We start from the raw sequence: 27911 nt of genomic DNA, 5'->3' as shown, positions 1-27911 counted from the left end.
GCGGCCTCTGTCTCCGCTCCTTGTCCGCCTTCCCCCCTCCGTGCCGGCATGCAGGGCCCGCCCTGCGAGTCCCTGCTCGACTACAAGACGGCCAAGTTCTCGCTGACGCGGAACCGGCGGGTGGGGCTCCTTCACCGGCTGCTGCAGCTGAGCGCGCTGGGCTACCTGCTGGGGTAGGGTAGGGATCCCTGCCCTCGGGGGCGGCCGGGGGTCCTGCTGGGGTAGGGTAGGGATCCCTGCCCTCGGGGCGGCCGGGGTCCTGCTGGGGTAGGGTAGGGATCCCTGCCTCGGGGCGGCCGGGGTCCTGCTGGGGTAGGGTAGGATCCCTGCCCTCGGGGGCGGCCGGGGTCCTGCTGGGGTAGGGTAGGGATCCCTGCCCTCGGGGGCGGCCGGGGGTCCTGCTGGGGTAGGGTAGGGATCCCTGCCCTCGGGGGCGGCCGGGGGTCCTGCTGGGGTAGGGTAGGGATCCCTGCCCTCGGGGGCGGGGGGGTCCCTCAGCGCTCCCCCCCGCAGGTGGGTGCTGCTGCTGCGGAAGGGGTACCAGGAGCGCGACGCGGCCCCGCGGGTCGCCGTGGTCACCAAGGTGAAGGGAGCGGCTCCCGCCGGGGCCGCGGGCCGGCGGCTCTGGGACGCGGCGGATCTCACCTGGCCCCCGCAGGTACGGCTGGGCCCCGGGCGGGGGCAGGGGGGGCTCCCAGGGGGTCAGTCCCCTTGGCAAGGGAACGCCGCTGGTACCGTTGGCCTTCCAAAGCCCAAACATGGCCATTACTGCCTGTTACCCCCGGTAACAGTGTCACAGGGCGTCCCCTGGGGTCACTCCCCAACTGATGGTGCCTTCTTGCTTCCCAGGGAGAAAATGTGCTTTTTCTGGTGACCAATTTCATTGCCACAGCCCAGCAGGCCCAGGGCACCTGTCCCGAGGTGAGTACACAGGGCTAGCCCAGCTCAGCCCCCAGGGAGTGGCGGATGGAGCCATCCATCCTGCTCCTCGGTGGGACCCAGAGGAAGACCAGATAAAAGGGAAAAATGGATTTATAATCCCAACAAACCTGATTCCCCTCATTCTCACTGCTCCATAGCTCTTCCATGCTCATCTGCACTTGCTCTGTCATGCCTGCATGAGCTAAGGTGTGTATCCAGATGCTCTGGCTAGAACTGCTTATGGTGACTAGGACAAGGCTGCTTGTGGTGACCAGGATAAGGGCCATTTGGGGCCTCACCAGCTTTGGGCTCCTTGGGTGGTGGCACTGTATGACCATTCCAGGCTTTCTGCTGCCCTCGGACAAGGGGACACTTTGACACGCAGTCCATGCATATTTGTGTCATGTTTCCTTGATAACTCCTTGCTGCAGGACTAATGTCCATCTTAGCGTCCTGTTTTTAGGAGGAACAAAACACAAGGTCTAGGTGGTTTCCCAGCCAGCCAACACTTAGTGGTATATGTTCTCTGGGAGAAATCTTCCCTTGGATCAGGCCAGCCTCCTTCGCTGAGCTCTCCCAGGCTGGACCTGGCTTGGTAGATGGGAGCAAATGTCCTTAAAGCTGAGCCACTGCTGGCACCTTGTGCCTGAGCCAAGCACTGATTGTCCTAATGGTCCCTTCAGCTCCTGCTGTGGCCAGATGCTGTGGGAGAGGAGGAGCAACCCTGGTTTGGGGTCATGGAAAATGGCACTAATGATCCATCTTTAAAATGCTGATAACTCCTAAAGTCTTGACGGGGAGGAATACAAGGGCTGTAAGGGCATTTCAGGGCTCTCACAGGCAGCCACAGACATCTCTGGGTGCTGGTTTTGCAGTGTGCAAGCCAAGGACACAGAGAGCAGAGGATTTCGTCCTGTTCCAGTGCTGGGGTGTGTGTGGGTGCCTGTCCCAGCCTGCACCTCATGCTGATCTCCTCAGTTCCTGGCTTTGGGGCTGTAGGTGACATTTATATTTGGAAAGCTTTGAAGATTTAGCAGTGACAGCTTTTGGCTCTTCAGGAAGTTAGAGCAGCCTGAATATTCTCTGACTGTTCTCGATGACCCAAGTATTCAGTGCTGGCAGGCCAGAGAGTCTGGGGCCAGAAGCAGCACCAAACACAAGCCAAGCTGTTTTAGCAGCTGTACATGCTCCTTGCATCCTTTTATCCCTCTATTTTCCAGTGTTTGTTTCTTTTCAGACTACGTAGTCCCCCTCCTTTCCATGCCTTCTCTTCCTTCTCTAAACAATCCATCCCCTATACACCCTGTGCAATACCCAAATGTTCTCTTGCATCCCATACTCCTCTAGGCAGTGACTCTCCACCCAGCCCAAAAGTGCTGCTCCTCTCGGCTCATGTTGGTGGGTTTCACACCTAAACAAGAAACTGAGGCTGTCCTGTGGCAGCCCTGGGAAGGTCTGGACAGACACCCACTTCTTCTGACTCCATAACTGGGGATTCCCTCTCTGCCTTTGAGCCTCTGTGCCCCCTGGGTCTTGGGGACATGGGTTTCTTATGGGCTGGCAACTCCTGCCATGACCTGGGGTAGCTGGAGAAGGTGTTACTGGTGTTCCCCCACCTGTCATCATCTCCCTGTGTTTGAATAAGCGTTTTTTACTACTCCTGGGAACCAGGTGGGTCCAGAGTGAGCTTTCCCTGTCTCTTGTAAAACTTGTGTCATGCTGGATTTAGGATCTACTAAGCTCTTCCCGAGGGGGTTTGTCATGGTGCTTTACAAGGCGCTTAATGGGCTCAGTCATTAAGACCCTCCTGAACCCCCCTGTGCTGGTTCCCAGTTGCAGCTGAAAGGTCTGAGGTAGCTCTGGAGGCTTCCTCTGCCTCTGAGGAGCAGGAGGCACGTGCTCCCAAGAGCATGGAGACAGGCGGGAAGGATTGTCCTTCAGACATGCATCTCTCCTTGCTGGCTGGAGGCTGTCCAGGGTGTGGACATGGTGAATGTTCTCCTCTAACTGTTTGGGAAGTGCTTGGAGAAACAGGAGCAGTAGCACAGCAATGGGGGTGAGTGACAGCATGGCCTCAGGTGGCTGCACAGCCAAGTGACAGCACTTGTCTCTTGTCCCTCCCAGAGCCCCTCTGTCCTTGATGCGACGTGCACAGAAGACGCAGACTGTCCCGTGGGAAACCCCGTGGTTCGTGGCAATGGTACTGGGGAGTTTTGCTGAATAAACATAAAACCCTAGAATGATTTGGGTTGAAAGGGAACTTAAAGCTCATCCAGTCCCACTCCCCTGCCATGGCAGGGACACCTTCCACTAGACCAGGTTGCTACAAGCTCCATGCAACCTGGCCTTGGACACTTCCAGAGATGGGGCAGCCACAACTGCTCTGGCCAACTTGTGCCAGAGTCTCACCACCCTCACAGGGGAGAATATCCCATCTAACCCTGTCCTCTGGCATTGGGAAGCCATTCCCCCTTGTCCTGTCATTCCAGACTGTTGTCCCAAGTCCCTCTCCAGCTCTCTTGGAGCCCCTTTAGGCACTGGAAGGGGCTTTAAGGTCTCCCTGGAGCTTCCTCTTCTGCAGGCTGATGAACCCCAACTCTCTCAGCCTGTCTTACATTCTCTTTAATTTTTAGGGATAAAAACGGGGAAATGTGTGATGTTCAATGCCACCCATTCCACCTGTGAGATCTATGGCTGGTGTCCTGTGGAGAACAGTACCCTGCCCAGGTAACGATAGATGAGGGGACAGCAGGTATTGGGAGCTTTGGTTTCTTCCCTGTGTGTAACCAGGAGCCTGACCCTGACAGTTGCCCAAAGGCAGCTGTGTTCAGGGAGACCTTTGACATCAGACTCCTGGTCAGTTAAGATCAGAGAACTTTACACAAGAGCGTTTCTTGCACCTGTCCATTGTGGCCAAAAGTTTGGGATTGCGGACGAGACTGTGGAGCTTGTGGAGTGGGGCTGTGCCTTGGCCACTGTGCAAGACTCGAGTTCATTGGTGGTTGTTTTCCAGGAAACCTCTTCTGGCTGAGGCGGAGAATTTCACTCTCTTTATAAAAAACACTGTCCACTTCACCAAATTTAACTTCTCCAAGTAAGTACAGTGCTTGCCAGCCAGCCTGAGCCTGGTCCAGCCTCAGCGCTGAGCCTGTCTGTCATGTGGCTGAGCACCTGGGGCCACGTGCCATGTGCCACTCAGGACAGGTGGTGCTGGGCAGTTACAGGCAGGATGGATGTTCAGGTGAACACCCTGTGTGTGCAACTGTGAAAGCGATAGGATGGGGACACCTCAGAGAGAGGGACTGGTCATGCCCATGTAGAGCACTGCAGAGAGCTGGACTAGGCCATCCAGGGAGTGCGACTTATATTTTTCCTTTTAGTCCTTGAAAGTGGTTTCACAGAAGCCACGTAAAGGGCTGCACTGGCCTCGCAGCCCCAGGCATGCTGACTGTGCTGCATTACCTGGCAGAAGATGCAGTGTGGGGCAGCTGAACTGTCCCTGCTGCCACCCCTGGAGCACTGAGTTGAGCTGGGTGGGAGCTGAGTGCTGGGGGAGAAAGAAGAAACATGGGAAGGTGGAGGGGAAGGCTATGGCAGATGCTGTAAAGTTTGATAACTCTGTGTGATTACCCTGGGATGGTTTTACTCTGCCCTCTCTCCATCTGAGGCTTTAGGCAAGGCAGTGACTTTTCCCCCACTGAGAGAACTGGGGGGCCCGCTCCAGCAGGAGGGTCCCCTTTTCAGTTCCAACAGACAGGCTCCATGACCTTCCACACTCTGTCCCCCTGACCCTGCTGTCTCAGGTGCAACACTTTACAAACCAGTGACCCCAGCTATTTCAAGAGCTGCACATACGATCCAGTCTTCAACCCCTCCTGTCCTGTGTTCCGTGTATGTAACATGGTGGAGGCAGCTGGAGAGAACTTCAGAGACCTCGCACTGCTGGTACTTGGCTTTTATAAAAGGATGGAAAATGACTCAAAATTCCCCAAGGATGTGAGCAAGAGGCAGAGGACAGGACTGACCCTGAAATGCTAAGGGAATGTATGATCTAGGAATGCCTGAACAGTAAAGAATTCAGCCAATTTCTGACCCCATGCTTCTCCTGGAGTAAAAATGTGTTTTGCAGGGGGGGAGCATTGGAGTTCTCATCAAGTGGGACTGTGACCTGGACCACCCTGCTGCCCAGTGCCAGCCACAGTATTTCTTCAGCCTGCAGGACACGAGGTACAATTTCAGGTGAGGATGCTGGGATAGTGGCCACACGGGGCTGTGGGATGAGCACACTGCAGTCATTTGAGATCTCAGTTCTGATGGGTACTCTGAAAGGACCAGCAGGGGCATGAAGTTTGCAGGTGTCATGTGCAAACTCACCTTCAGTCGATTCACCAGTCTGGGTAGGAGTGTTGGTCTGCTGGAGGGCAAGAGGCTCTGCAGAGGGATCTGGACAAGCTGGATCCATGGGCTGAGGCCAGTGGTGTGAGGTTCAACAAGGCCAAGTGTTGGGTCCTGCATTTGGGTAACAACAGCCCCATGGAATGCTAAAGTCTGGGGGCAGAGTGGCTGGAAAGCTGCAGGCAGAAAAGGACCTGGAGGTGAATATGAGCCCAGATGGACAAGGCCAAGGGCACCTGGACTCTACCAGCAATGGTGTGGCAGCAGGACCAGGGCAGTGACTCTCCCCCTGTCAAGAAAGACATTGAGGGGCTGAAGCATGTCCAGAGGTGGGCAGGGGAGCTGTGGAAAGATCTGGAGCACAAGTCTGATGAGGAGTGGCTGAGGGAGCTGAAGGGGCTCAGCCTGGAGAAAAGGAGGCTTAGGAAGGACATTCTCACTCTCTACAACTCTCTGACAGGAGGGTGGAGCCAGGTGAGGGTTGGGCTCTGCTCCCAAATAACAACAGATGGGGCTAGAGGAAACACCCCCAAGGTGTACTAAAGGAGGTTTAGATTGGGTATTTGGGATAATTTCTTCACAAAAAGGGTTGTCCAGCCCAGCAGAGGCTGCCCAGGGTGGTGGTGGAGTCCCCATCCCTGGAGGGATTTAAAGGCTGTGGCACCTGGGGACATGGGTTAGTGGAGAACATCGTGGTGCTGGGTTAGGGGTCAGACCTGATGATCTTAGAGGGCTTTTCAACCTGAATGATTTTGTGATTCCAAGACAACAGGAAATGGTAACTCAGAGTAGGGTCTGTTAGTACCAGGATGCTATGGCAGATTCGCTGTGTTTGGAGCTGTGCATGGCATTACCTGCCTGAGGCAGGGACCTCTGGCTGTCTACACCTGAACTGGGTGCATTGGGAGCTGTGTTTTCCCAGACTGGGTGCTGAGGGGATGCAGATGCCCCACTACTGATGCCAGCCAGCGAGTCGTGGCAACACGTATGTCACCCAGGTCCCAGTCTGGAGGACACCAGCTGTGCACAGGCACCCAGTAGCCCCAGCAATCCTTCGGCACTGGCAGCCCACGTCCCTCACTGCTTTCTGAGATGTGTCCAATGTCTCCCACAGAACTGCCTCTTACTACTGGGACTCCCAGCGACAACTCTACCGGAACCTGCTGAAGCTTTACGGCCTCCGCTTTGACATCTCCGTGCACGGCCAGGTACCATGTCCTCCACAGCCCTGGTAGCCCCCAGGGCTGACTCCTTGCACCAATTCCCGCTGCTCTCCTGCAACCACCCCTGTGGCTTCCTGCTGCCGTTGCTTCTCCCCATCCTGGTGAGCTCTTCACCTCTTTGCAGAGTTTTCCAAGTAGAGTGGGAGAAAATGATCTCTCCCATTTAAAGATAAACCTCTTGGTTATTCCCTGAGCAGGGAGGCTTCCCTCCCTGAGGGTCTGACACAGGGGCTGTGAAGTGTTTTGTAGGCAAGGTGAGCTGGTCTGGGTCTGTGGGCATCTCTGAGGGTTTTGAGGGGGAAGCACCCTGGCAAAGGACAACCTGAACTTTTCTGAACCTGGACAGTTAATCCCCTTTTGATTAATTGTACCCTCAGGGACAAAAGGTGTGGGCATGATCATGGCTGGACATGCCCCAGCCATTTGAGCTGAGAGCCCTGAAACCTCTAGTTTCCTGGGCTCCTCCCACAGCATGGGCAGCAGATGATGGGAAGACTCTGCCCCTCTGCCCTGCTCAGGTGAGACTCCACTTGCAGCATCACTGACACACGCAGTGCTCAGCTGTGCAAGAAGGAGTCTGTAATGAGAGCTCTTGGCACCCTGAGAGATGTCCACAGCTGGCCTGTCACACTCAGTGTGCCATTTGCACCTGAAGAAGGTGAAGGATGCAGCATAGGACAGGGAGCACCACTTCTGGGTAGTGAGGGCAGGTCCAGGAGCAGGAGAGAACAGCCACCACAGAGACTGTAACCCCAAAATCTCTCCCCACAGAGACCACCAGACTCATTTGAGCAGAGAGGGACACATTGCATCAGGGCCATGTTTGCTGGGATGTGGTTCCATGCGTGGCAGCTGCAGCAAGAGGGAGGCTCCTGCCATGCCTGGGGGAGTAGGTGGGTCACAGTAACCTCTGCTGCCACCAGATCACCAGCTGTCAATTCCTCCTTTGACAGCCAAAGGGGTTTAGAGTCAGCGCAACAGCAATTCCTAGAGTTGGGCATGGAGAAATGTTCCTGGATCCCTCCTGCACCCCCCATCTTTAAGCACACTGCCCCACTCCCCTCTCACCACTCTTTACTCACTGTCTTCCCTCTCCACTATTTCTCACCAGGCTGGGAAGTTCAGCATCATTCCTACTGCCGTGAGCTTTGGCACAAGCATTGCCTTCTTTGGTGCTGTGAGTACTCCAGATACACTCTTTCCCTTCAATCCATGGCTTGGGATTTGCCGCTCATGGGTTGTTTCCCTGCCTGCCTGGGCACAAGGTTTCCTGGGTGCCAGTCAGCATGAATGGGAGATGATCTGGCAGGCTGTCAACTCCTGTTTCCCTGTGACCATTAGCAGTAATGGCAGCACTGGGATCCTGAGCACTGTCAGGGTCATGTCTCATGGGGGCCAGGTGTTTGTGTGGGCCCTGGGAAGGGGCATTGCTGGGGTGCTGCTGGCAGGAGAGAGCAGCTCCACTCTGCTTCTCCCCTGACTCTAAAGTGACTTGGTGTCCTGTCACCACATGGGACAGCTCCTCATAGAGCCCTTATGTGGCTCTTCCCTTCCAGGTAACTGGAAGGGAGCCTGAGGTCTCCCACCTGCTCCCTCTTTCATCCCTAACATGCCCATCCCAGCCCATACAGAGTTGTGAGGGCACTGGAAGAGCACTCCCTGCATCCATCCATGGCAGCCCAGGTGATCCTGTCTGACCTCCTATGCAGCTCATGGGAGCCTGTTGGGTCAGAGAGGAGCCATTGGAGTTGGCAGGTGACCTGATTGGAGGCAGGGCCAGCTCACTGCCCTCAGCACTGGCCCACAGCCAGTTGCGGGACTCACTGGGAGCTGTGGTGGAGGGCCAGACGTTCCAGCAGGAAGTTTCCCTGCATACAGTCTTCAACATTTGTCTGTCTCCAGGCTACAGTGGTCTGTGACCTGGTTCTGCTCTACCTGGATGCAAAGGCTGACCTTTATTGGAAGGAGAAGTTCGAGGAGGTAAGGGTGGGGCCACATGGGAGAGAGAAGGTTGGAGTGAAGGTTTTTGGAGTGAATCATTTTATGATTTTCTGCCCCTTGGTTAAAACTCAGTTCATAAGATCTGGGAAGATCCTGGTGGAGCAGCTCTTAGTCTCCAGCTTTTGGGCTTGGTGGCTGGTCTGAACTGGGAGAGAGATGCAGCTGATACCAGGAAAAGCTGCATCACAACTTCAGTTCCTGTTAGACAACAAGGGGTCCCCATGGGGACCGTATCTGGAAATGTGACCCAGCTCCACACTTATTCATCTTCTCTCAAAGGGAATCTGGCTGGACTCCATGCAGAGAGAGGGCAGCTCTTCCGAGCATGTCCTGTGCTGCAGTTCAGTGACAGGTTTTCATGCCTCACATGATTCCTGCTGTGGGAATTCACTTCCCTGGTGAATCAGTGAGTCACAGGGAGGGCCCCACAGAGGAGAAGAGCTGCCAGCCCTGCCTCCAGCTTTGTCTGGCCAAGTCTTTGGAGCTTCCAAGGACTGAGATCCACCAACTGGTGGTGAACTGTGCCAGGGCTGCACCATCCTACAGATGGAGAATGTTCCTGATGCCAGATCTCAAATCAGGAGCAGAGTGGAAGTCTTGGACAGTGAATCTGTTCTCATAGGACCAAGGAGAGCAGTGCAAGTCCACCTGGGCCGTCCCTATGCCTGTTGTACTGTTACCCCTGTTCATTTTCCAGGCAAAACCCCCTAAAGGTAAACCTGAGGCCTCAGCTTATGGACATCGGGAATGCTCCACCACAAGCACCCTTCCTTCTGGAGCCACCTCCAGGTAGATGTGATGGGGGCATGGCTGCGGCCCAGGTGAAGGTGGGCCAGTCCTGGCCCAGGTGGGCACTGCTGGGGTTAGGGTCTGCCTTTCCTGGAGAAACATTGGCAGCTGCAACAGTTCTTGGAACACAAAGCCATCCCAGGTGCCACTCCCAGCACTGATAACTGGTGCCGGACAAAGCTGTGCTTGCCAAAAGACGCTTAAAGCACTATATGTTTCTCCACATTATGATGGCTGTGGGCTTTGATTTCCCATGAAAACCAGAGATGCAATGGAATAAAGCTGTTCCAAAAGTGGGAGGTGACTCTGCTCTGTCTCAAGCCCTGCTGGTGGCTGTAAGGTTTTGGGATGCTGCTCTCGCACCACCCTGCATGCTTCCAGCTGGGATGACTTCACGTGAGCTGCCCAGATCCTCGGGAGGTCCCTGGGAAGCTCAGAGAGGATTTAAGATCCCAGCTTAAGGCTCCAGTCCTGGGCTGGTACTTCCTGGGGGGTGCAGTGGTTTCCGCACCCCCACTTCCTGCCTTCTTCCAGGGCTGATGCTCAGCAAGGGCAGGCAGAGCCCTGGGGCAAGCCGGAGTGTTTCAGAGGTGCTGACCCCTCACTCCCACCTGCCCCAGGCTGTATCAGCCTGGTGCAGGGCAGGGATTGTCCAGGTCCGTGCCCAGGGACTGCTCTGTGAACTCCACAAGGCTCAAAAACACAGTTTCTGTGGCTTCAAGCACCATTTAATGCTCCCTACTGGGACTGACTGTGTGGTTTGGAGGGGTCCTGCAGCATCACTGCACCTCAGCTGCCTGTCCCCCTGTGCCCCCTGGCCGGCCCCTCCTGCCCTCCTGGAAATGCTGCAGGTAGAACTGTGCCGCCAGCTGCTTGGTCATGGTCTTCAGCGCCAGGAAGGCAGCCACGATCTCGGCAAGGAGGAAGGCCAGGAACAGGCTGTGCATGGGCATCTCCAGTGGCAGGTGAATGACCTGGCTGTCTGTCAGCAGGAAGAGCAGGAGGGGCAGCTGGATCAGGAAGGAGAGTAGCAGGAACCCAGCCAGCTCAGGCACCTGCAGGAGCAGAACCTGCTGAGATGGGGTGAGGAGGCAGCGGTGGGGTCAGGGGACCCTCTGCGACCCAGGAGCTCCTTGCATCGGCCATTGCCAGCCTGGGTACCGGGTACTGGGGATGTCCCTGCCCACAGAGCTGTGGTCAGATGTGGTCAGATGCTGTCAAACCCAATGCTGGAGGATTGCACCCACAGGAAGGATAAAGCAGGAGGGTGAGTCCCCTTAGTCTCCTGCCTTCAGGTCCTTCCTGCACTCATGATTCCCTCTGGAGACAACTCCTGGCAGAACTCCAGGAAGAACAGGGCAGTGATGGGCACTTGGGTTCCAAGGGAGGGCCCATCAAGCTCCCCCAGCTGGGCTAACCCTCACTGAGCAAAAGGGGCTTGTGTGCCAGGGCAGGTGGCGTTTACCTTCTCCTGAAGATTGCCCAGGTAGCCCAGGTAGAGCCGGGAGCCCTCAGACAGTGAGAGAATGAGGAAGGCTGTGACCAGCAGGAACTGGTAGTGCCAAGGCAGGAGGTGGTACTGTAATGTGAGCACAGCCTTGTCCCAGTCAGCTCCAGCCCCTTCACCCCAGTCCAGTTGTCCATGCCTAGTTTCCCATATCCTGTGCACCATTCCCTGCGCTCAGTTCCCAGATACCTGTGCCCTTCTCCCCATCCTATTTGCCCTGTCTCCTGCACCCCATGCCCAGCTTCCTGTGTCCTCCTCCCCATACCCAGTGCTCCATGCTCTGCCAGTCCCACCATGCTGGTGCCCAGCTCTGCCCATTTTTCTCTCCCAGTTTAACCTTTCCTGCCTGGAAAGTTCCTGATTTCCACTTCTGGCAGCCAGAGATGACCCGTCTTGACTCATGGGAGTCAGGGCATTTTGGAGACCCATTAATTCTGAAGAGGCTCCCGTCTCTGTTTCCCCCCTGTTCACTGTTCCCCCCCTATAACAAGGGAGGCTGGGCAGGAGCAGCTCACCCATGTGCCCCATGGGACAGTACCTTCAGCTGCAGCATCATCCCCTCAGCCAGGCACCAGACAGGGAAGTAGTAGACGTTGAAGTAGAGCATCACCTGGAGGGGCAGGCTGGCCAGCACCTCGTGGGCTAGGCAGGATGGGCAGGAGTGGGCAGGCTGCCCAGCATCTCCGGTGTCCCCCTATTCAGAGGGACCCCGACTCGCAGCTTGTGGAGTGGAGCAATAGCCCACAAGCACAAGCAGCTCTTTGCAGAGTTATTTTTGCTCCCCTCCTTGGTGGGGGTGGTACAGAGATCCTTTGGGTGCTCCTGGCTCAGAGGCACCCAGGTGATGTGCTGAGCAGGCTTATGGTGATAACCCCCTCCCCAAACCCCCCTCTGCAGAGCCCCACTGCCCATACCTGGCTGGTAGAGGTGGGCAGTGCCGCTATCCTGGGTCTTGTTGGTTATGAAGAGGGAGCCACTGAATGCCACCAAGCCCCGGCGCAGGTTGGGGGGCAGCGGGGTATGCGCAGCCATGGCTGACAGCCGAGCCCTGCTCGCTCCAGCCCGGCTCAGCCAGGATTAGCCGGGAGGGAATCAAGGGGATGACAGGTCAGGCTAATATGCGGGGCCACCTGACCACTGGCTCCCCAGGAACAGGGCCACTGAGATGGGAGGGGGATGTGGGGAAGGAGAATTGCCACCTTGGAACATCAAGCCTACGTGGGAATCACAGGACAGAGTTGCAAAGGAGTCACAAGTCAAAAGCATCTCCCCTCCACAGCAGCAGATTGTACCCATCACTGTGACGGGGACCCAGTGGTAACCTAAGCAACTGCACCCTCTCCCAGCCAGGCTATATCAGCATAATTACTGCTCAGAGCCCCCTGACAGAGGAGGATGTCCCATGAAAGAATGATGCTCTCCACCTGTAATGCTGCTTCAAGGCCTCCAGGCTCACGGAGCATTTACCCATCCCTGTGAGCTCCCCTGCTAACAGTCTGCCCCTGTGGATCTCCACGCTGCTCAGTGTCCCAGACTCCATCCAGGCTCAGGCAGTGGGGGATGGTGTGTGAGGGGTTGGTTGAGCCAGAGGTGAATGGCAGGGAAAGGGGATGGCACTGCGGGCAAGTTTAAAATAACAGAATCATTAAGTTTAGAAAAGCCCTCTAAGACCAGTAAGTGCAACCAATTAACCCTGCACTGCCAGGCATCCCACTAAACCATGTCCCCATGTCCAACATCTACACATTTTTTTAACACTTCCAGGGTTGGAGACTAATCCACTGCCCTGGGCAGCCTGTGAAAGGGCTGGACAACCCTTTCCATGAAGAAATTTTCCCTAATATCCAACCTAAACATCCCTTGGTGCAACTTGAGGCCATTTCCTCTCACCCGGCCAGTTGTTATTTGGAAGCAGAGCCTGACTACCACCTGGCTCCATCCACCCTCCTGTCAGGGAGTTGGAGAGAGCAAGGTCACCTCTGAGCCTCCTTTTCTCTGGGCTGAGCACCCTCAGCTCTCTCAGCCATTCCTCCAGACCCTTCAGCCACTTGCGCTCCAGACCCTTCCACAGCTCTAAGGAGCAGGAGCTGCTGGAGAGCTCACATCTGTGTAGGCAAGCAGGGTGAGCAACCGAGAAGATACATGGGCAGCCTGGTGAAAGTAACTGTGACAGGGCAATGCAGCTGGGGGGTCACTAACGAGCCTGTGCCCCAGCCTGATTCTCATTCCTCATGGGAACGGGCAGTTTCCTAAGAAGAGATGGAAACTTTCTGTCCTGGTGTGAGAGGTTGCAAGAGGTGGCAGAGAAGACAACCCAGCCTTGCCCAGCTCCAGGACAGGCTCACAACCAGGAAGCATTTGCAGTGGACAAGGAGTCCCAGGTTCAACACCATCCCACACCATTGCAGAGTGGAAATGTCCATCTTTTGTGGATCCAGCAGACACACAATGGTCCCTGTTCATTCCCTCCAGCTGTATGCTGGAGCCTGCACATCCTGCCTACCTCCCCCACCCCGGTCATTCTGCCTGAGAAAAGCCTTGCAGTGAAACCAGAGAGATAAACTAGAGATGTGATAGACACTGGTGACATTTCTACCCAGCCAAGATCTGAAAGACTGGAAATAAATAACTGGTGAGCTGAACACAGATGGAAAGCCTCCAGAGAAGAGGTACTTGAAACTCCTGGCGAACCTGCAGAGTTGACCCAAGGTCTTAGAAGGAATCAGAAATTACCCAGATCCCAAAAACAGTATTGCTTTAATTCATAGGGGGTTAATCAAATTAAAAATATAAATCCTCTTGTTTTGGATTCAGGGTAAAACACTGACTGCTGGGGAAGGAGTCACCCCCAAGACAAAGCACTGGAGGCTCTCCGAGGGGATCCTCACCCTCCCACTTGTTAGGTTGATAGACACAGGGCTGTGGCTGGCCAGGTCCACTCCTGAGCTGGAGACATGGCTCTTCTTCATCAGGGGCAGGAAACAGGACATCAGAGCACTTGCATGGTGGGCTAAGAAATGCAGCCTTGTCACTAGACGACAGGACAGACGATGGATGGCTCCTCCAGCTACTTTTCCTCAAGCAGCAGCACCAATCCCATGATGTCATTAAGGAGAGACATCCATCCCAAGGCTGGCTGGAAGGGTGGCCACCAAGTCCAGGGCTGCAGCTGAGCTGTCCCAGCTCTCCAGGGACCCCTGCTCCACACCCTGGGGATGGACCAAGAGCTGCAGGTGCTGGGATGGGACCAGTGAGCTCCAGAGTCCCTCAGCATAGGCAGGGACCCGCCTGTGCTGGGGTGGGCTGGGCAGGACCAGCCTGGACCACACAGTCACAGGCTGCACAGAGACCACCCGCTGTGACCCCATCTCCTGGCCCACCCAGATGCCCCCTGGAGTGGGTGAGCACAGGGAGAGCTGTGGCAAACACTGCAGTCATGCAAAGAGGGAGTGGATGTCAGGCTCTGTGGGGATGCGCATCAGAACTCTGCTGGGAGTGAAGAGAATTTGGGAAGGAGCATCATGCATGAAAGCACAGGAGCACCCAAAGGCACTCATGCTGCTTACAGAGGTGAGGGATGTGCATGGGGCAGACCCACCTGGGGACCCTCAACCCAATGGCAGCATCTGGAGCCACGCCACACCAATGCCCATTGCCACAGCCAAACCCCACGGTCTCTGGGGGCTGCTCTTCCAGTCCCATGGGAATTGCAATGGCAGAACCTAACCCAGCAAGCACTGGGGCAGAGATGCCATGGGAGGTCCTCCTGGGAAGGTCAGTGCACAGTGCCAGCCATGGGTTCATCCAGGTCTCAAAGGGAAATGGCTGAGCCATGGGTTTTCCACCGGGCCATGGAGCTGCTGTCCTGTCTCCACACGGCAAGTGCAGCATCAGGAGGGCACAGCCACCAGCATATTAGGAGCCTTTCCCTGATAGCCAAGACATGTCTCCGGTTCTAAAAGAGGGAAAAACAAGATGGGGTGTTTCTCAGCACGTGTAAGCAAATGCTCTCAGTGCTGTCTTGGTGCTAGTCCAGACACTGTCATTGGTGCCCATCCCCGCACCCTGCTGTGCTGGGCCCCTCCTCTGCCCTCATTCACGTCATTAAACTGTCCAAAAAGTCCGTGCAGATCCTCAATTCCACATAAAACGGAGATAAAACTTTTCTTTTTTTACTTAAACCCAGCCCTTCTCGCATTCAGCTGAAAATTCATGGAAGCACAACAAACCTCCAGCCAAGCAGGGTCCCAGCCAACAGGCAGCTGCCCATTTGCAGCAGATCTGTGCCTGATGTGGCTCCTGGCACCCCCAGCCCTGTCACCCAGCACAGCAGCATCGCTCCCCTGCGAGAGGGATGCAAAACATGGATGCCCACCATGTAAATCAGTGTCCCACATGGGAATTAGAGATGTGGCTCAATCAGGTGGTTGGCTGTCCCTCCTGCCAGCCCCTCATGCCCAGCACACCCAGGACCCCAAATCAAACGTACTTGCCGTGACGGACAAACAGCCTAAAGTTGTGAAAGCAGCAGAAGACAGAGAGAGAAAAGACATTCAGGTTTAGGTGGTCTGGTTTCCTCCAGGCCCCAAGCCCCACCACAGGGCCAGCAGCTTCCACCCGCCACTGGGATGCCCATGAGATACCACCTCCCTCCCAGTGAGCAACCATTTCCCCATGTACTGGGGATGACGTCACAAGAAATCCTTCCCTGTGAGGGTGGGGAGGCCGTGGCACAGGTTACCCAGAGAAGCTGTGGCTGCCCCATCCCTGGAAGTGTTCCAGGCCAGGTCAGACAGGGCTTGGAGCAACCTGGTGTAGTGGAAGGTGTCCCTGCCCATGGCAGGGAGTGGGATGGGATAGGTTCCTTCCAATCCAAACCATCCTGTGATTTTATGAACCCTGTCTCCACTAGGTGGACCCATGACATTCTCCCATACCAGGGGTGCCCAGGGAGTTTGAGCTGGTTCAGACCTGCCTGGGGGCTGGGAGTGCTCCTCTCCCTGAGCTTTTAAAAGATCTGCTTTTATTCCTCATGTGGAAACACCCCTGGAACAGGAACCCACATCCCCTCAGCAGCTTTGGTTCCCACTCTAAAATCTCCCTCCCAGCTGTTACCACCTCTCTGGTATTAGCCTTCCAGCACTCACTCTCAGCACAAAGGGCTCTTTCCTCTGCAAGGTCTTAAAAACAAAGTGAATGAGAAAAATGCCCTCTGTCTATGAACTCTGCTCCAAGGAACTGGAGGCTGAGACACCACAGGCCGGCATCCTGGTACCACCAGCTCTCTGGGCTGGGTTGTGCACAGAGGGTTGCACACAGGCTTTACACTCAGCCCCTCTCTGCAGATGCTCCTGACTGACTGGGTGCCCAGGGGCACCCCAGCATCAGGCAGTGCTTCCTTGGTGATGTGCCAGTGCCCAAAGGCAGTGAGTATCCCCTTCCCATCCAGTCCGTGCAAGGATTTGGGTCCTGGTGTTTCAGACAAACCCCATATGTGCAGGATGCCAGAGGAAGCTGGAGGAAGATGGGAGGCAGCACTAGGGGGATGGAGTAAGCAGAACAGGAAGGTTGATGCAAGGATATGCAGAGGGAGTAGCAGGAAAGAGCTGCCTTTGGGTGCTCAGCCCTGCCCTGCACTCCATGGCTGTGCTTTGCTGCTGCCCTGGCACTGCTGGTTCCCGCCGCATGTCTACTTACTCCACATCGCGCTTCCGGATGGTCCTGCCAGCAGCCAGGACCTCAGCCACCTTGGAGACAATTGGGTCATAGTTCATGCTGGCCACAGCCACCACCTCATCGCTCCTAGGGCCGGGGCAGAGCAGAGCAGTTAGGGCACCCTGGATGGCCACAGCTCCATCACCCAAAATCCAGCATGCTGGAGAGAAGGGGGAAGCAAAGAGAAACACCCACTCCAGAGCCAGGCCCGATCCCAAGGTGTGAGCACCACAAGGACTGTGCTAGTGGCATGGGACAAAGGTCAGGAGAGGGCTCAGAGCTGACATGGCAGGCTGGCCCCAGTGGTCCCACCAATGCTCATGTGCTGGCATGGTGAGCATCATGAGGGTGCCTGGGGGACAGAGACAGCTCTGGCACCCTGGCATCTGTGGGAAAACACCACCAAAGGTGGATCTGATGGTGGATAAAAACCTGGACACCAGCAAGGATGCCCAGTGGTTGCTGCAATCCCTGGGCTGCTGCCTTGTGCCAAAGGAAGTGCAGAGGCAGGTGGTCAGGATTTCCTGCAAATGTGGGACACTCGGTTGGAATGCTCCACGTTCTCTTCCTGATCCCCACCTCCAAGTGGGCTGAGTGCCCACCTCTGAGCCACTCCACAGGCACCAGGACAGGGGTGTCCAACACCAGGGTCCCACAGCCCCAGTGACAAAGCCCCCGTGTATATGGGATGTCCAGGCCTGTTCCCCACCAGGATTGCAACACAACCCCAAAGGTTGAGTGGGAAACCAATGAAGTGGACGGAAGAGAACGTAAAAATGCTGGAGGAGCTTGGGCTAAAGGTCACAGGCAAATGAGAAGGATTCTTCTACTTTGAGGCTTGTTGGAGTCAACCCAAGCATAAACCTTCAAAGACTGGCCCATGAGACCATTCGTGAAGAGATAACTGAATGGCCAAACGATGTGAGATCAGGGAAGGCGTGTGGGTAAGATATTAAACTCTGGTGATATTGTTGAGTAAACTGAAGCATAGAGGCACCCATTAAACCAATATCTGCTCTTCAATCTCCTGCCAAAGAGCTCTGTGATCAACAGAGCAAAGGACAGTCAGGGTGGGGGGGATGTATGCCTAATTCCCAGGAAGAGGAGAGCAAAAGCCATGTTTCAGAGGACACTTTATCCCTGCACAGCCATGGGAGTTAAAGCCATCTCTCACAGCTGTCCACAAAACCACAGGGCAGTTCCATTGCAAACTGTTTCTCAAGGCTCCTATTCCTAAATAAGTTCACTGCAAATAAAAGAGAGCAAGTTTCCTGAGCACAGCCAGCTCCCAGCTAGGCAACACAAAAGTGGTTGGAGAGACCTATCCATCAAAACCAGGGGGAGATGTGCTGTTCCGAGGCAATGAATAACTAAGGTGTGTAAGAGAACTGAAAGGAGGACATACTCCACCAGTTGTCCACCAGCTCAGCCTCAAGCCCAGACAGTGCCCAACATGACCAGCTAGGAAGGTGGATGCAGCCCAAACATTTCTATCAGCAAGACATGGGTCAGCTGCTCCTTTTAAAAGATAACCATGGGATCCCGGTGAGCTGGAGCATCCCACATCAGTGGTGGCTTTTGAACACTTTGTCAAACAGATGGGGAGCCTGTAGGAATCCTTCTTTTTCAAAAGGCCTTCAGAGGCAACAAGAATCAGAAGTCTTGGTGTGGAAGCTGAGGTAAAGGGAGCATAGTGGATGTGTCTACATGGTCTTCCCTTCTTTTGCAGGGTTAAACATAACAGAAGTAGGGAATCATGAAGAAGACAGCCACAACAATTCCCTGGTCTCCCTAAGGTCTTAGGGGTGTGATGACATCAGTCTGTTCTGGCTGAAGTGCTGCAGTGAAGGCAGTGTCCCACGGGGACACCTGCAGAGCGCTGTCCTGTACATCTCCCTGCACAGGGCCTTTCACTGACCTCTAAACAGCTCTGACCAAGAAGAGGTGAACAGCTTTCCTCTTCAAAATCTGGGTCAAAAAGAGCCTTATTGTGAAAGTCAGTGCTGAGGACGGGCTGCAGGAGTGGGAACCACCAGTAGTTCCTGCAACAGCCAAGGACAACCAGGAGAAGAGTCCAAACCATGGGGTGGGCACAGGAGAAGGAAGCAGAAGAAAGTAGGTTTGGGACTGTCCTCCGTCAAAAAGCACTAGCACCAACCGGAAGAACCATCACCAAATCAGAAAGAGGAAGAAATGCTCCAGTGGCCCCTCACAGAAGCACAAATAGGGACATTTGTGATGACAACTGAGCAAAGCAGCGGGGGACACACTGGCCGACCCCTGCCAGATGGTGCTCCCCAGTACCTCCGGCTCTCAGCGTGGAATGCCATCCTGGTACCCAAAAGCCATCTCTGGGAGCACCTCCTGGGTAGCAGAACAACACAGCATTCAGTGGCGGACCCCCACTGCTGCCCACTGGGCCCAGCTCCCCTGTGTGCCTGGGCAGACCCAGGCAGACCCCGCAGCCACTGCAGCACACAGGGAGCAGGGCACAGAGCAGGGATTCTGCACCTCGCTCAGGGCATTCCCTTTGAACAGGCCCCTCAGATGTTTAATTAAAGCAACCTGACCTTTCCTTTCTAATTAGGGTGGGGATAAAGTGCTAAATGCTCTGGTATGAAAAGGCTGCAGGAGGGGAACGTCTCTACAGCAGCTCTCCCTAGCACAGGGAGTGCCTTGGCACAAACATGCCCCTTTATGCAATTTTGGCCAAGGTGCCAGCACACTCTGAGCTGTGTCCAATGTGCTAAGGGCCCCAGGTGCCAGATGGAGCCCCATCCCCTGCAGCAGGTGTTTACCTGACATGTTCAGGCACCAGGAGGAGGAGGGGGAGCATCGGGGACCCATGGAGTGATAAACTGAGCCCTGCCTCTCCAAGCCTGAGGGACACATCCAACTGCCAGGTTCCATTCTGGAGCAATGTGGCACCCTCAGGGAGGGAAGGCATGAGAAACAGTGGGGAGGGAACAGAGGGGCAGTGAGATGATCTCTGCAGAGCCACAGCTGGCTCCTGTCCTGAGCTCCCTCCTGATGCCTGCCTGGGTGCTGCTGCTGGTAGTTTGATGGCAGCCCTTTGCTTCCCTGGCTTCCCTCTCCCCATCCGTAATATCAGAAAGCACTTGGAAAAACCCCTTTGGCTCCAGGCATGAGGAGGTTCTATGGCCACTGTTTTCAGACTGGGATGGGACAAAAGGCAACAGAAGAATAAACAGTAGCAAATATTTTGGGGATAAATTCATGGTGCACCCAGTCTAAACAGCTAACATGGCTCCAGAACAGATGAGACAACACATCCCAGCTACCAACACAACTCAGGAATGCATTCCCAGGTAGGGTCCTAGCCAAGGGGAGAGGTGGGCTTCACTACAGGTGTAACAAGGTTCCTGAGCTGTTGCAAACGTTCACAGTTTTTATAGACAGAAAAGGCTTTTGAGCTCAGTCTGTCAAACCAGAATCAGAATTGGTGATGCCTGAGTGCCCAGTCTAGCCCTGGTCCCAAACCATTAACATGGTGATGAGATGGGAAGGAAATCTTTGATAGGAATTGCCACTAGAAGCCATCATCTGCTCCCAGAGATTATGTGAACAAACGGCTTCCATCTGGCAGAGACAGCAGGTCCACAGACCAATTAACTTGTTCTACAATCAGCACATCGTTTCTCCAGTGCCTTTTATTAGTGTCCCACAAAGCTGAGTGTCCAGAGATGAACAAAACTGGCTGACAGAAACTCTGGTAAAACTATTTTCCAGTCTAGCAGAGAAATCTCAGATGAATGCCTGTGTAGAAAAATGAAGAAGAGAAACACTTACTTGGTATAAAATGCCACAAACTTCAGTTCATCTAAATCTCCCTGAATGACAACATCATCGAATCCCTCTGCATGGCCTGCAAAGCCAAGAAGAAGAAGTGGATTCAGCAACAATTCTTCTGGATCCAGCTCTAAGACAGGGTGTTTCACTCCAGAGCTACACGAAGAACATCCTCCAGTGACCAAGAGACCAGCACAGGAAGATGTGGGCACCAAAAATCACACAATCACAGGACAGTTTGGGTTGGAAAGGGCCTTAAAGATCACCTTGTTCAAACCCCTTGCCATGGGCAGGAACACCTTCTGCTAGACCAGGTTGTTCCAAGCCCCATCCAACCGGCCTGGAATACTTCCAGGAATGGGGCAATCTGTTGAGACCTGTGAGGGTCTCAACACCCTCACAGGGAAGAATTTCTTCCCATTATCTAATCTAAATCAACGCTCCATCATGTTTAGAGAAGTGCACCTCATGGCAGACAGAGGAGACACCAAACCCCTCAGAAGCCAGGCAGGGAAGCAGACCCGCGGCACAGTCAGTGCGGAGGGTCCACAGCAAGGGATGTGGTTGTGGCTCCTCTATCCCAGGACACCTCCACCAGCACAAATGTCACAGCAGCCTCAGAAGCCCCTTACCTGCATACCGGATGCTCTTCCCAAACATAGCAGTCCACAAATATGGGACGGTGCTGATCTCTGTGCCATGGGCCAGCATGTTGAGTGCAGCGATACGGCCTGGAAGACAGCAGCAGCAGAAGGATTGAGGAATTCCCACACCAGGGCAAGCAGCGTGGTCGGCCTTCAGGTCACAGCACAGCATCAACATCCCCAGTCACAGCATATAGGGAAACCAAGAACTGCTGCTGAGAAAACCCCACACAGCAACAAAGACCAAGCAGGAACCACATGACATTGTCCGAGGATGGGCTTGGACTCCTTCCCATGGTGCAGCTCCTACTCATCACCTCCACTGGCATGAGCGATATGCCCGTGAGACGCTTTTCCCCCAACTTCTAGACCAGTGACAGGGCTGAGAGCACACTGAGCTCCCACCTAGATAGGGAAGGGATGGACAAATCCCTGGAGGCACAGTGACTGTTGGGATACAGTCCCTGCTGCAGAGGCATGTCTGGACCAGGGGGCTATGTCCAAAGGTTGACTTTGGAGCTGTGGTTCCAAAACCTCTCACCCAGGGCACCCAACCAGAGGGAAACCTCCTTGAGGGCAGCTGATCACACCAGGGGTTTCAGGCTGACATGGAGAAAGATCCGAGCTCTGTGACATGGTCCTGGGCCAGCCTGGCAGTGTAGGCAGCCCAGCTGGAAACATGAGCCTGGGCTGACTTTAGGATGTGAGCTCCTAAGTGTCCCCAGGTAAGGAGAAGAGCAGGCTCCTGCAGCAACTCAGATGCCAGGGAACAGAGGGCATATGGGAAAGCCTGTCCCTGGGCACCTCTGCGCTTGCAACGAGGCATTGTTAGGCAAAGCTTGGCACAAATGCTGACAGACTGGGCATATTGGGCAGGATAAAATATACATGCTTCAAAGTGTTCAATACAACCACCCAGTCTCCCTGTTGATAGTTGTTTCATTCTCTCCTTAGAGGGTTTGGAAATTTCCCGGGAATCTATAGAAGTCTCTTTTCTGCTCAGTACCTACCATGCATGTGGGCCATCTGCCAGTGGGGGACATTCACCTTCTTGTTATTCCTCAAGGCCAGTGGGAACGTGACAGCATCTCCAGCAGCAAAAACCCCAGGGATGTTGGTCTGCATCATCTGCAGGGAACAGAGGTGTGCATTAGTGGGGTCTGCACCACACACAAACAGAAACAGAACTTCTCCAGAGCTGCCACATCCCCAGGAACACACAGACAATCTCTGCTTGCCTGTGGGACCCCCACATGGGATTTCATTCATCCTTCTTCACTTTCAAAGGAAAACACACGGGAAGGGAACTACAGTATCCCTCTGCCAGTGGGTTATCCAGTAAAAAGAGACATGGACTAGGGTCCTGGAGCCCCTCTTAGAAGTCTGAGGTCTGTCAGTGTTTGCAGACAGAGCCCAGCTTATCACATGATGAGCAATAAGCACAGGGTGGGTTGCACGGAGCGCCAGCTCCCTGACAATCCTCCCCACTCACGGAACACACCCATCAGCACCAGCACCACTCCCACCGCAGGCACTGGTGGTGGGAAGAAAGGATGAGATCCTTTAGGATACTTGGAAAGATAGATCTTTCTCAATCTTTCCCCATAAAATATCCACACCATTCCAGGGCAGCTCAGAACCAGACCCAAGCCAGAGCATTCAGGGCTGGGGTTTGCAAATCCCGCACTTGCAGGGGCGGCTCCAGGCACTCCTGGTAATGCTCCCAGAATCTCAGCATCTCATAGAATATCCTGAGATGGAAGGGACCCCCAAAGATTGGGGCCCTGCACAGGCCAACAATTAGAATTCCAAAATTCCAATTCTGTCAATCTTGACAGATAAAAAGCCATAAAAAGCACCTGTGGCAGCAGCTTGGAGCCCCCACAAAGCTCTTCTGTGAGGAGAGTTGACCCAGCTCCTCCTGCTCTCCATCCCACAGGGGCTACCCCTGGGCTCACCTTGTTGACCACAATGAAGCCCTTGGAGTCGATATTGATGCCACTCTGCTTGAGGAAGCCCGTCGCTGGAACTGCACCTGTGGGAGAAGGCAAAGGCTGCTGCTGCAGTGTCTGGGTGTCCCACAGCCCTGGGGGGCTGACCCCAAGACCAGCAGAGCTTCTCATGCCAGGACAGTCAGTCTGCCCAGGGGAAGGCAATAGCTGCCCTGGGACCAGGGCAAGGCACCCTACGAAGACCCCACTGGATCAGCCCCTGCCTCCCAGGATCCTTATGCTTCCCTAAGCCATCAGTGTAATCTGCCCACCACCCTTTTCTAGTGCTTGCAAGTAATTTTCAATGTAATTTGCCTTTATTTTGAAAAAAAATTATATTTAAAAGGGAACCTTTGAGTTTCCAGACAGGGCTCCTTGGCCTCCCCCCAGTCTGTACCTTTCCTTCACCCTTCCTTTTCCTTTTTTAATCTTTTTTTTCCCTCCAGACTTCAAAAATCAGAGTAGTCAAAAAAAAAAAAACAAAATGAAACTAATTCTGTGATTCTTCCAGTCCACATCATTTTGAAAAGTTACAGAGATGGAGGGAAAGGGACTTTTTTCCCTCCAAAATGTAAAGGAGAAAAATATCCTCCTCTATGGAGTATTTTTTTTTATTTTATACTAATGGGGCATTCTTTTATTTTATAATAGAGGGTACATTTTTTGTTGCTGGCAGCAGCAATTAAAAACAACAGTTTAAAAAAATTGAGTTTAGGAAAGTTTTAATAAAAAACAACTTGAGGGGATGAAACTGCTTCGAATTTTTTTTTTTTCTGGAAAAATCAAACACATTACTATTTCCCAAATATATTTTGGGGCAGAGGCTCTAGAAAGGCATTTTTTAGTTACTCAGACTCATGTGTGGCAGCCAAGCAGGGCTGGCCTATCACTGCCTGGCTACCCAACCACAAGGAGTCCTTGCTGCCACATCCCCTCCAGCTTCTCCTGCATCGAAGAGAGCCCCCCAGCCCCCAGCTGAGCACCACACAACCCCTTACCAACACCAACAACACACACGTCGGCACGCAGGACCTTCCCACTCTTCAGCACAACCTCCTTGAGCTGCAGGAGACACGAGGGGAGGGGGGGGCATCACAGTTATTTTAGGGCCAAAACCCCCTCAGTAGCAGCAGGAAGCCAAGCTTGTAGCTCGCCTCCTTTGTGACATGCAAGCTGACCATAATTCCTTAGAAAAGCAGCAGGAGGAGGGTGGGAGCAGTGAAGCCACCTCACACACCACATTGGTACACTTTTGCTCCTGGGGGATAAATCCAGGAATATGAATTTCAGGGACAAGGAAAGAGGGGAGAGCAAAGCCCCAGCAGAGAATAGAATGGAAGCCCTAAGGGATGCCACAGCAGTGCCACCGGGGAGCCCCTGCTCACACCCTACCTTCCCCTCCTGTTCCCGCAGCTCTGACACTTCTGTCTGCATGTAGAACTTCACCCTGTTGCTCTCGAACATCTGGAGGAGGGACAAGGGACAGAGCAGGGGACATCAGGACCCTGAACCACCCATGGTCCTGGTGTCCCTGTGTCCCAGTACTGCCCTACCCATCCCCTGGGCTCCCCTTGACCCGCACTGCAAAGGGGGTCAGCACCCCTGCCCCTCCAGCACGAGTCCAGAAGAAGGTGATCTACAGCACATGGACCATGACAGGGATGATACAGTCCACTCTTCTACTGACCACTGCCATCACAGCTTTGTCAATAGACATCAAGTAAATTAATTAGTGCAATAAGTGATACAAGCAGAACCCACTCTGTTATCAACCCTCCCCTCCAGATGGAAAAGAGAGGTCACCTTCATGACAGCACGGCCAACCCTCTCCCCAAAGAACTTCTTGAAGGGGACTTCCTCCAGCTCCACCAGGGACACCGAGTGGGCCCTCTCCGCAAGGTAGGCGGCCACCTCCATCCCTGGGGAACGGAAGCAGGTCTGAGTGGCTGTGGGAACCGCCCTGGCACTGTCCTGCATCCCTGGAACTGGCTGGAGCAGAGGAGCTGCCTCACCCACTCTGACTGGGGAGGTTGGAGGTGTGCTACTGGGAGAACTGGGGAGGCACTAGACCTGGTCAGGTCTTCTTTAATTCAGGCATTCTTTAATGTAGATTTTGAAGATCAGAAGGAGGAACTGGTCATGACGAAGCCCCAAGTGCCCTGGTGTAGTGGTTTCTGTGGCTACGTTTGGTAGCAGGGGGGCTGCAGGGGTGGCTTCTGTTAGAAGCTGCCAGAAGCTTCCCCTGCCCAGGGTGGAGCCAATGCCAGCTGCTCCAGGACGGACTTCCTGCTCCTGGCCAAGGCCGAGCCCATCAGGAGCAACAGCAACACCTTTGGGATAACATATTTAGGGACAGAAGGAATTGCAGCCAGGGAAGAGCAGAATGGGAACATGGGAACAACTAGGCAGACACCAAGGTCGGTGCAGAAGGAGGGGGTGGAGGTGCTCCAGATGCTGGAGCTGAGGCCCTGCAGCCCATGGTGCAGAGCAGGGTGGGGCAGCTATGCCCCTGCAGCCCCTGCAGGAGCATCGGGGTGCAGAGACCCCTCTGCAGCCCCTGGGGGAGCATCGGGGTGCAGAGACCCCCCTGCAGCCCCTGGAGGCTCCCACGCTGGAGCAGGGGGATGCAGGAAGGAGGCTGTGACCCCGTGGGAGGCCCAGGATGGAGCAGGTCCTGGCAGGGACCTGCAGCCCGTGCAGAGGGAAGCCCAGGCTGGAGCAGGTTTTTCCCAGCAGGACTCGTGGCCCCTGTGGGGGACCCATGCCGGGTCAGCTCATCCCTGAAGGACTGACCCCGTGGAGGAGGGACCCACAGGACAGCAGGGTGGGAAGAGCTGCTGCCAGAGGGATGGACTCACACCAGAGAGGTCCATCAGTGACTATGTCCCGTGGGAGGGACCCCACGGGAGTGACCATAACCCCCATTCCCATCTTCCTGCACCGCGGGGGGCGGAGAGAGAACATGAAAGGAGGGGTGGAGGGAAGGTGTTTTTTAAAATTATTTTACTTCTCGCTCTTTTTCTCTGACCCTGTTAGTAATAAATTCAATGAATATCTCCACTTTGAGTCTCTTTTGCCCGTGATGGTGATCAGTGTGATGTCTCCCAGCTCTTAACTCATGAATCCTTCACCGTTTTTTTTTCTCTCCTCTGTCCAGTTGAATAAGGGAGTGAGAGAGTGACTGTACCTGGCACCCAGCCAGAGTCAACCCTCTACACCTGGGAAGCCATAGCACATGGAATGATGGACCTCAGCCAAGGGAACTCTCAGCTGCAGTCTGAAAAAAGCCCTTGGGAGTAGCTATTTTCTCTGATCAGAATGGGAGAATTCTGCTGCTAGGAATTGCATGGGAACCTCCACCAAGACATTTCCTATCTATGGGATTTTTTGTGGAAATGAATTTTTTGATGACCTGCAGTTTGCAACTGGCTCCCCACAGCACATGCTTTTCTGTAGATCATATTGACTGAACCATTAAAACAGATTTATCTTTTATAGAAGAAAAAGAAAACAAATAATGAAAAATTAATAATAAATTCCCTCACTAATAAACATTTATGCTTAAGGCTTGCAGATCCCCCTATTATTTTGTTAGAACCATGTCAACCATAAAGAACAACCACCAAAGAAACTGTATTTCACACATTCACTGCTCTGCTAAAAAGTTAAAGAGAAATAAACCCACAGGCTCCCTCTCACCAACAAGACTCTCTTGACTGAAGCCAAATCTAGACACACCAGATTTGAACCCACTTGAGCACCAGTACTGGCCTTGTCATGTGCTTTTCAGTCTGGGACAGCAATATCTGTGCCTATGCAAGCCCAGACTCCTCGGAAAATCAATTTCTTCAGCAAGGAGATGTCCTTACATGCACCTGGGGCTGGAAGTTGGACTACCCCAGGCTCAGTTTGGTGGAGGATTACCACTAACTGGGCAGTGACAAACTGGGCAAGGGTTTGGGATCATCTGCAGGAAGAGGTGGAGAGCTGGGATGCAGACACTGCCTGAGCTCACCCAGGAAGGATGCTCCCACAATCACCACGTTCTTGCTCGTGGCCAGCTTTACCACATGGTTGGCATCTTCGGGCGTCCGGATGTTGAAAACGTTTTCCATCTCCTTGCCTTTGCAGCTGAGAGCTTTGGGCCTGAAAAACACTGAGCGTGATACAACTGCTTTTCTTGACCCCATGGTGGCTGCAGTGCCCAATCAGGACAACAGACACTCCTTCTGGGGCTCCAGCAGCATCCCAGACTTTCCTTTTCTTCACCTTTCTTTGGGTTGGAGACATAACATGGAAAACCACAAAAGCTGGTGGACAGTGGTCAAGCAGCGGGTGCTGGGCAGCCACCACAGACCCCATCGTGTACCCACAGGGCCGGGGGAGCTCCTTCCTGGGGCAACGCAGCACAGGACAGATACAGCTTTACAAGCCTGTGCTAAATGCTGGCACACCCTAAAATTTTCAGAAGCTTAATGGGACACAGAAGACTCATTCTGTCCTCCAGAAGTGCTTTGGAGCCAGATATTGAAAGTTTAATAAGGCTCTGAAGATGCAGGCTCCAGTCTCCATTCCAGTGGGCACACTGCTAATGCTGTAGCAGCTTAATCGTGCCTTCCCCAGGCACTTACTGGAACCTATGTATTTTTAAATATCTGACCCCTGCATACCTGACTCACATCTGGAAATGGGACAGATGATCCTAAAAACTTTAGGTACCTTAAAAAACATTTACCCTGTGTACCTGCAGCTTGTGTATGAGGATTTTGAAATTATTGCCAAAGGCTTAACCCTCTTTTGAACCTAATTCAGTTTCTGGTGCAGATGGCATTTTGGCTGCAGCACTGTACACCCCAACATCAACCATTCACACCTCTTGGAGCTGTTGCTGTGACTGGTGCCATACTGGCTCTCA

General features: G+C 54.0%; 3 protein-coding genes across 22 annotated transcripts in view; 1 reads left to right on the top strand and 2 right to left on the bottom strand.

The window, feature by feature from the left end:
• The first annotated feature begins 48 nt into the window (after positions 1–48).
• LOC126641600 (P2X purinoceptor 6-like) lies at positions 49–9626 on the top strand. 3 transcript variants are annotated; one of them, XM_050318492.1, is made up of 12 exons: positions 49–173; positions 514–658; positions 850–921; positions 3046–3121; positions 3555–3648; positions 3935–4015; positions 4725–4866; positions 5051–5160; positions 6431–6524; positions 7651–7716; positions 8442–8519; positions 9238–9626. In XM_050318492.1, exons 1-12 carry the CDS (start codon positions 49–51, stop codon positions 9331–9333), a joined length of 1179 nt encoding a protein of 392 aa, XP_050174449.1. In that variant the 3' UTR covers positions 9334–9626. The 3 variants fall into 3 exon arrangements, with proteins under 3 accessions (XP_050174449.1, XP_050174450.1, XP_050174448.1); XM_050318493.1 differs by lacking the exon at positions 9238–9626 and adding an exon at positions 8613–9231; XM_050318491.1 differs by lacking the exons at positions 8442–8519; positions 9238–9626 and having other exon boundaries at positions 7651–8424.
• Positions 9627–10108: 482 nt separating this feature from the next.
• On the bottom strand, positions 10109–13439 carry LOC126641741 (transmembrane protein 17B-like). Its single transcript, XM_050318754.1, has 4 exons — positions 11751–13439; positions 11375–11478; positions 10795–10908; positions 10109–10384 (listed from the first exon to the last, which is right to left on the bottom strand). The coding sequence occupies exons 1-4, from the start codon at positions 11866–11868 to the stop codon at positions 10109–10111; spliced, it is 612 nt and encodes a 203-aa protein (XP_050174711.1). The 5' UTR covers positions 11869–13439.
• A 135-nt stretch (positions 13440–13574) lies between these two features.
• The window catches only part of AIFM3 (apoptosis inducing factor mitochondria associated 3), a 47361-nt gene continuing 33024 nt past the window's right edge, over positions 13575–27911 (bottom strand). For 5 of the 18 annotated variants that reach the window (XM_050318396.1, XM_050318395.1, XM_050318400.1 and 2 more), the window contains 11 exons: positions 27012–27142; positions 24800–24915; positions 24389–24460; positions 23995–24058; positions 22964–23040; positions 22016–22133; positions 20994–21092; positions 20362–20437; positions 16534–16638; positions 15330–15346; positions 13575–14791 (listed from right to left, as the gene is read on the bottom strand). In XM_050318396.1, coding sequence (XP_050174353.1) covers positions 14727–14791; positions 15330–15346; positions 16534–16638; positions 20362–20437; positions 20994–21092; positions 22016–22133; positions 22964–23040; positions 23995–24058; positions 24389–24460; positions 24800–24915; positions 27012–27142 — 940 coding nt within the window. In that variant the 3' untranslated portion in view covers positions 13575–14726. Of the gene's footprint in view, positions 14792–15211; positions 15347–16533; positions 16712–20204; positions 20329–20361; positions 20438–20993; positions 21093–22015; positions 22134–22963; positions 23041–23994; positions 24059–24388; positions 24461–24799; positions 24916–27011; positions 27143–27911 lie in introns of those variants that run through there. The other 13 variants (XM_050318385.1, XM_050318390.1, XM_050318386.1 and 10 more) reach the window with 11 other exon arrangements.

This window comes from Myiozetetes cayanensis, unplaced genomic scaffold (assembly GCF_022539395.1).
Source record: "Myiozetetes cayanensis isolate MyiCay16 unplaced genomic scaffold, myiCay2020 scf21, whole genome shotgun sequence".
Lineage (NCBI taxonomy): Eukaryota > Metazoa > Chordata > Aves > Passeriformes > Tyrannidae > Myiozetetes > Myiozetetes cayanensis.
Note: the sequence above shows the minus strand (reverse complement) of the source record. Positions and strands in the feature narration are given on the sequence as shown.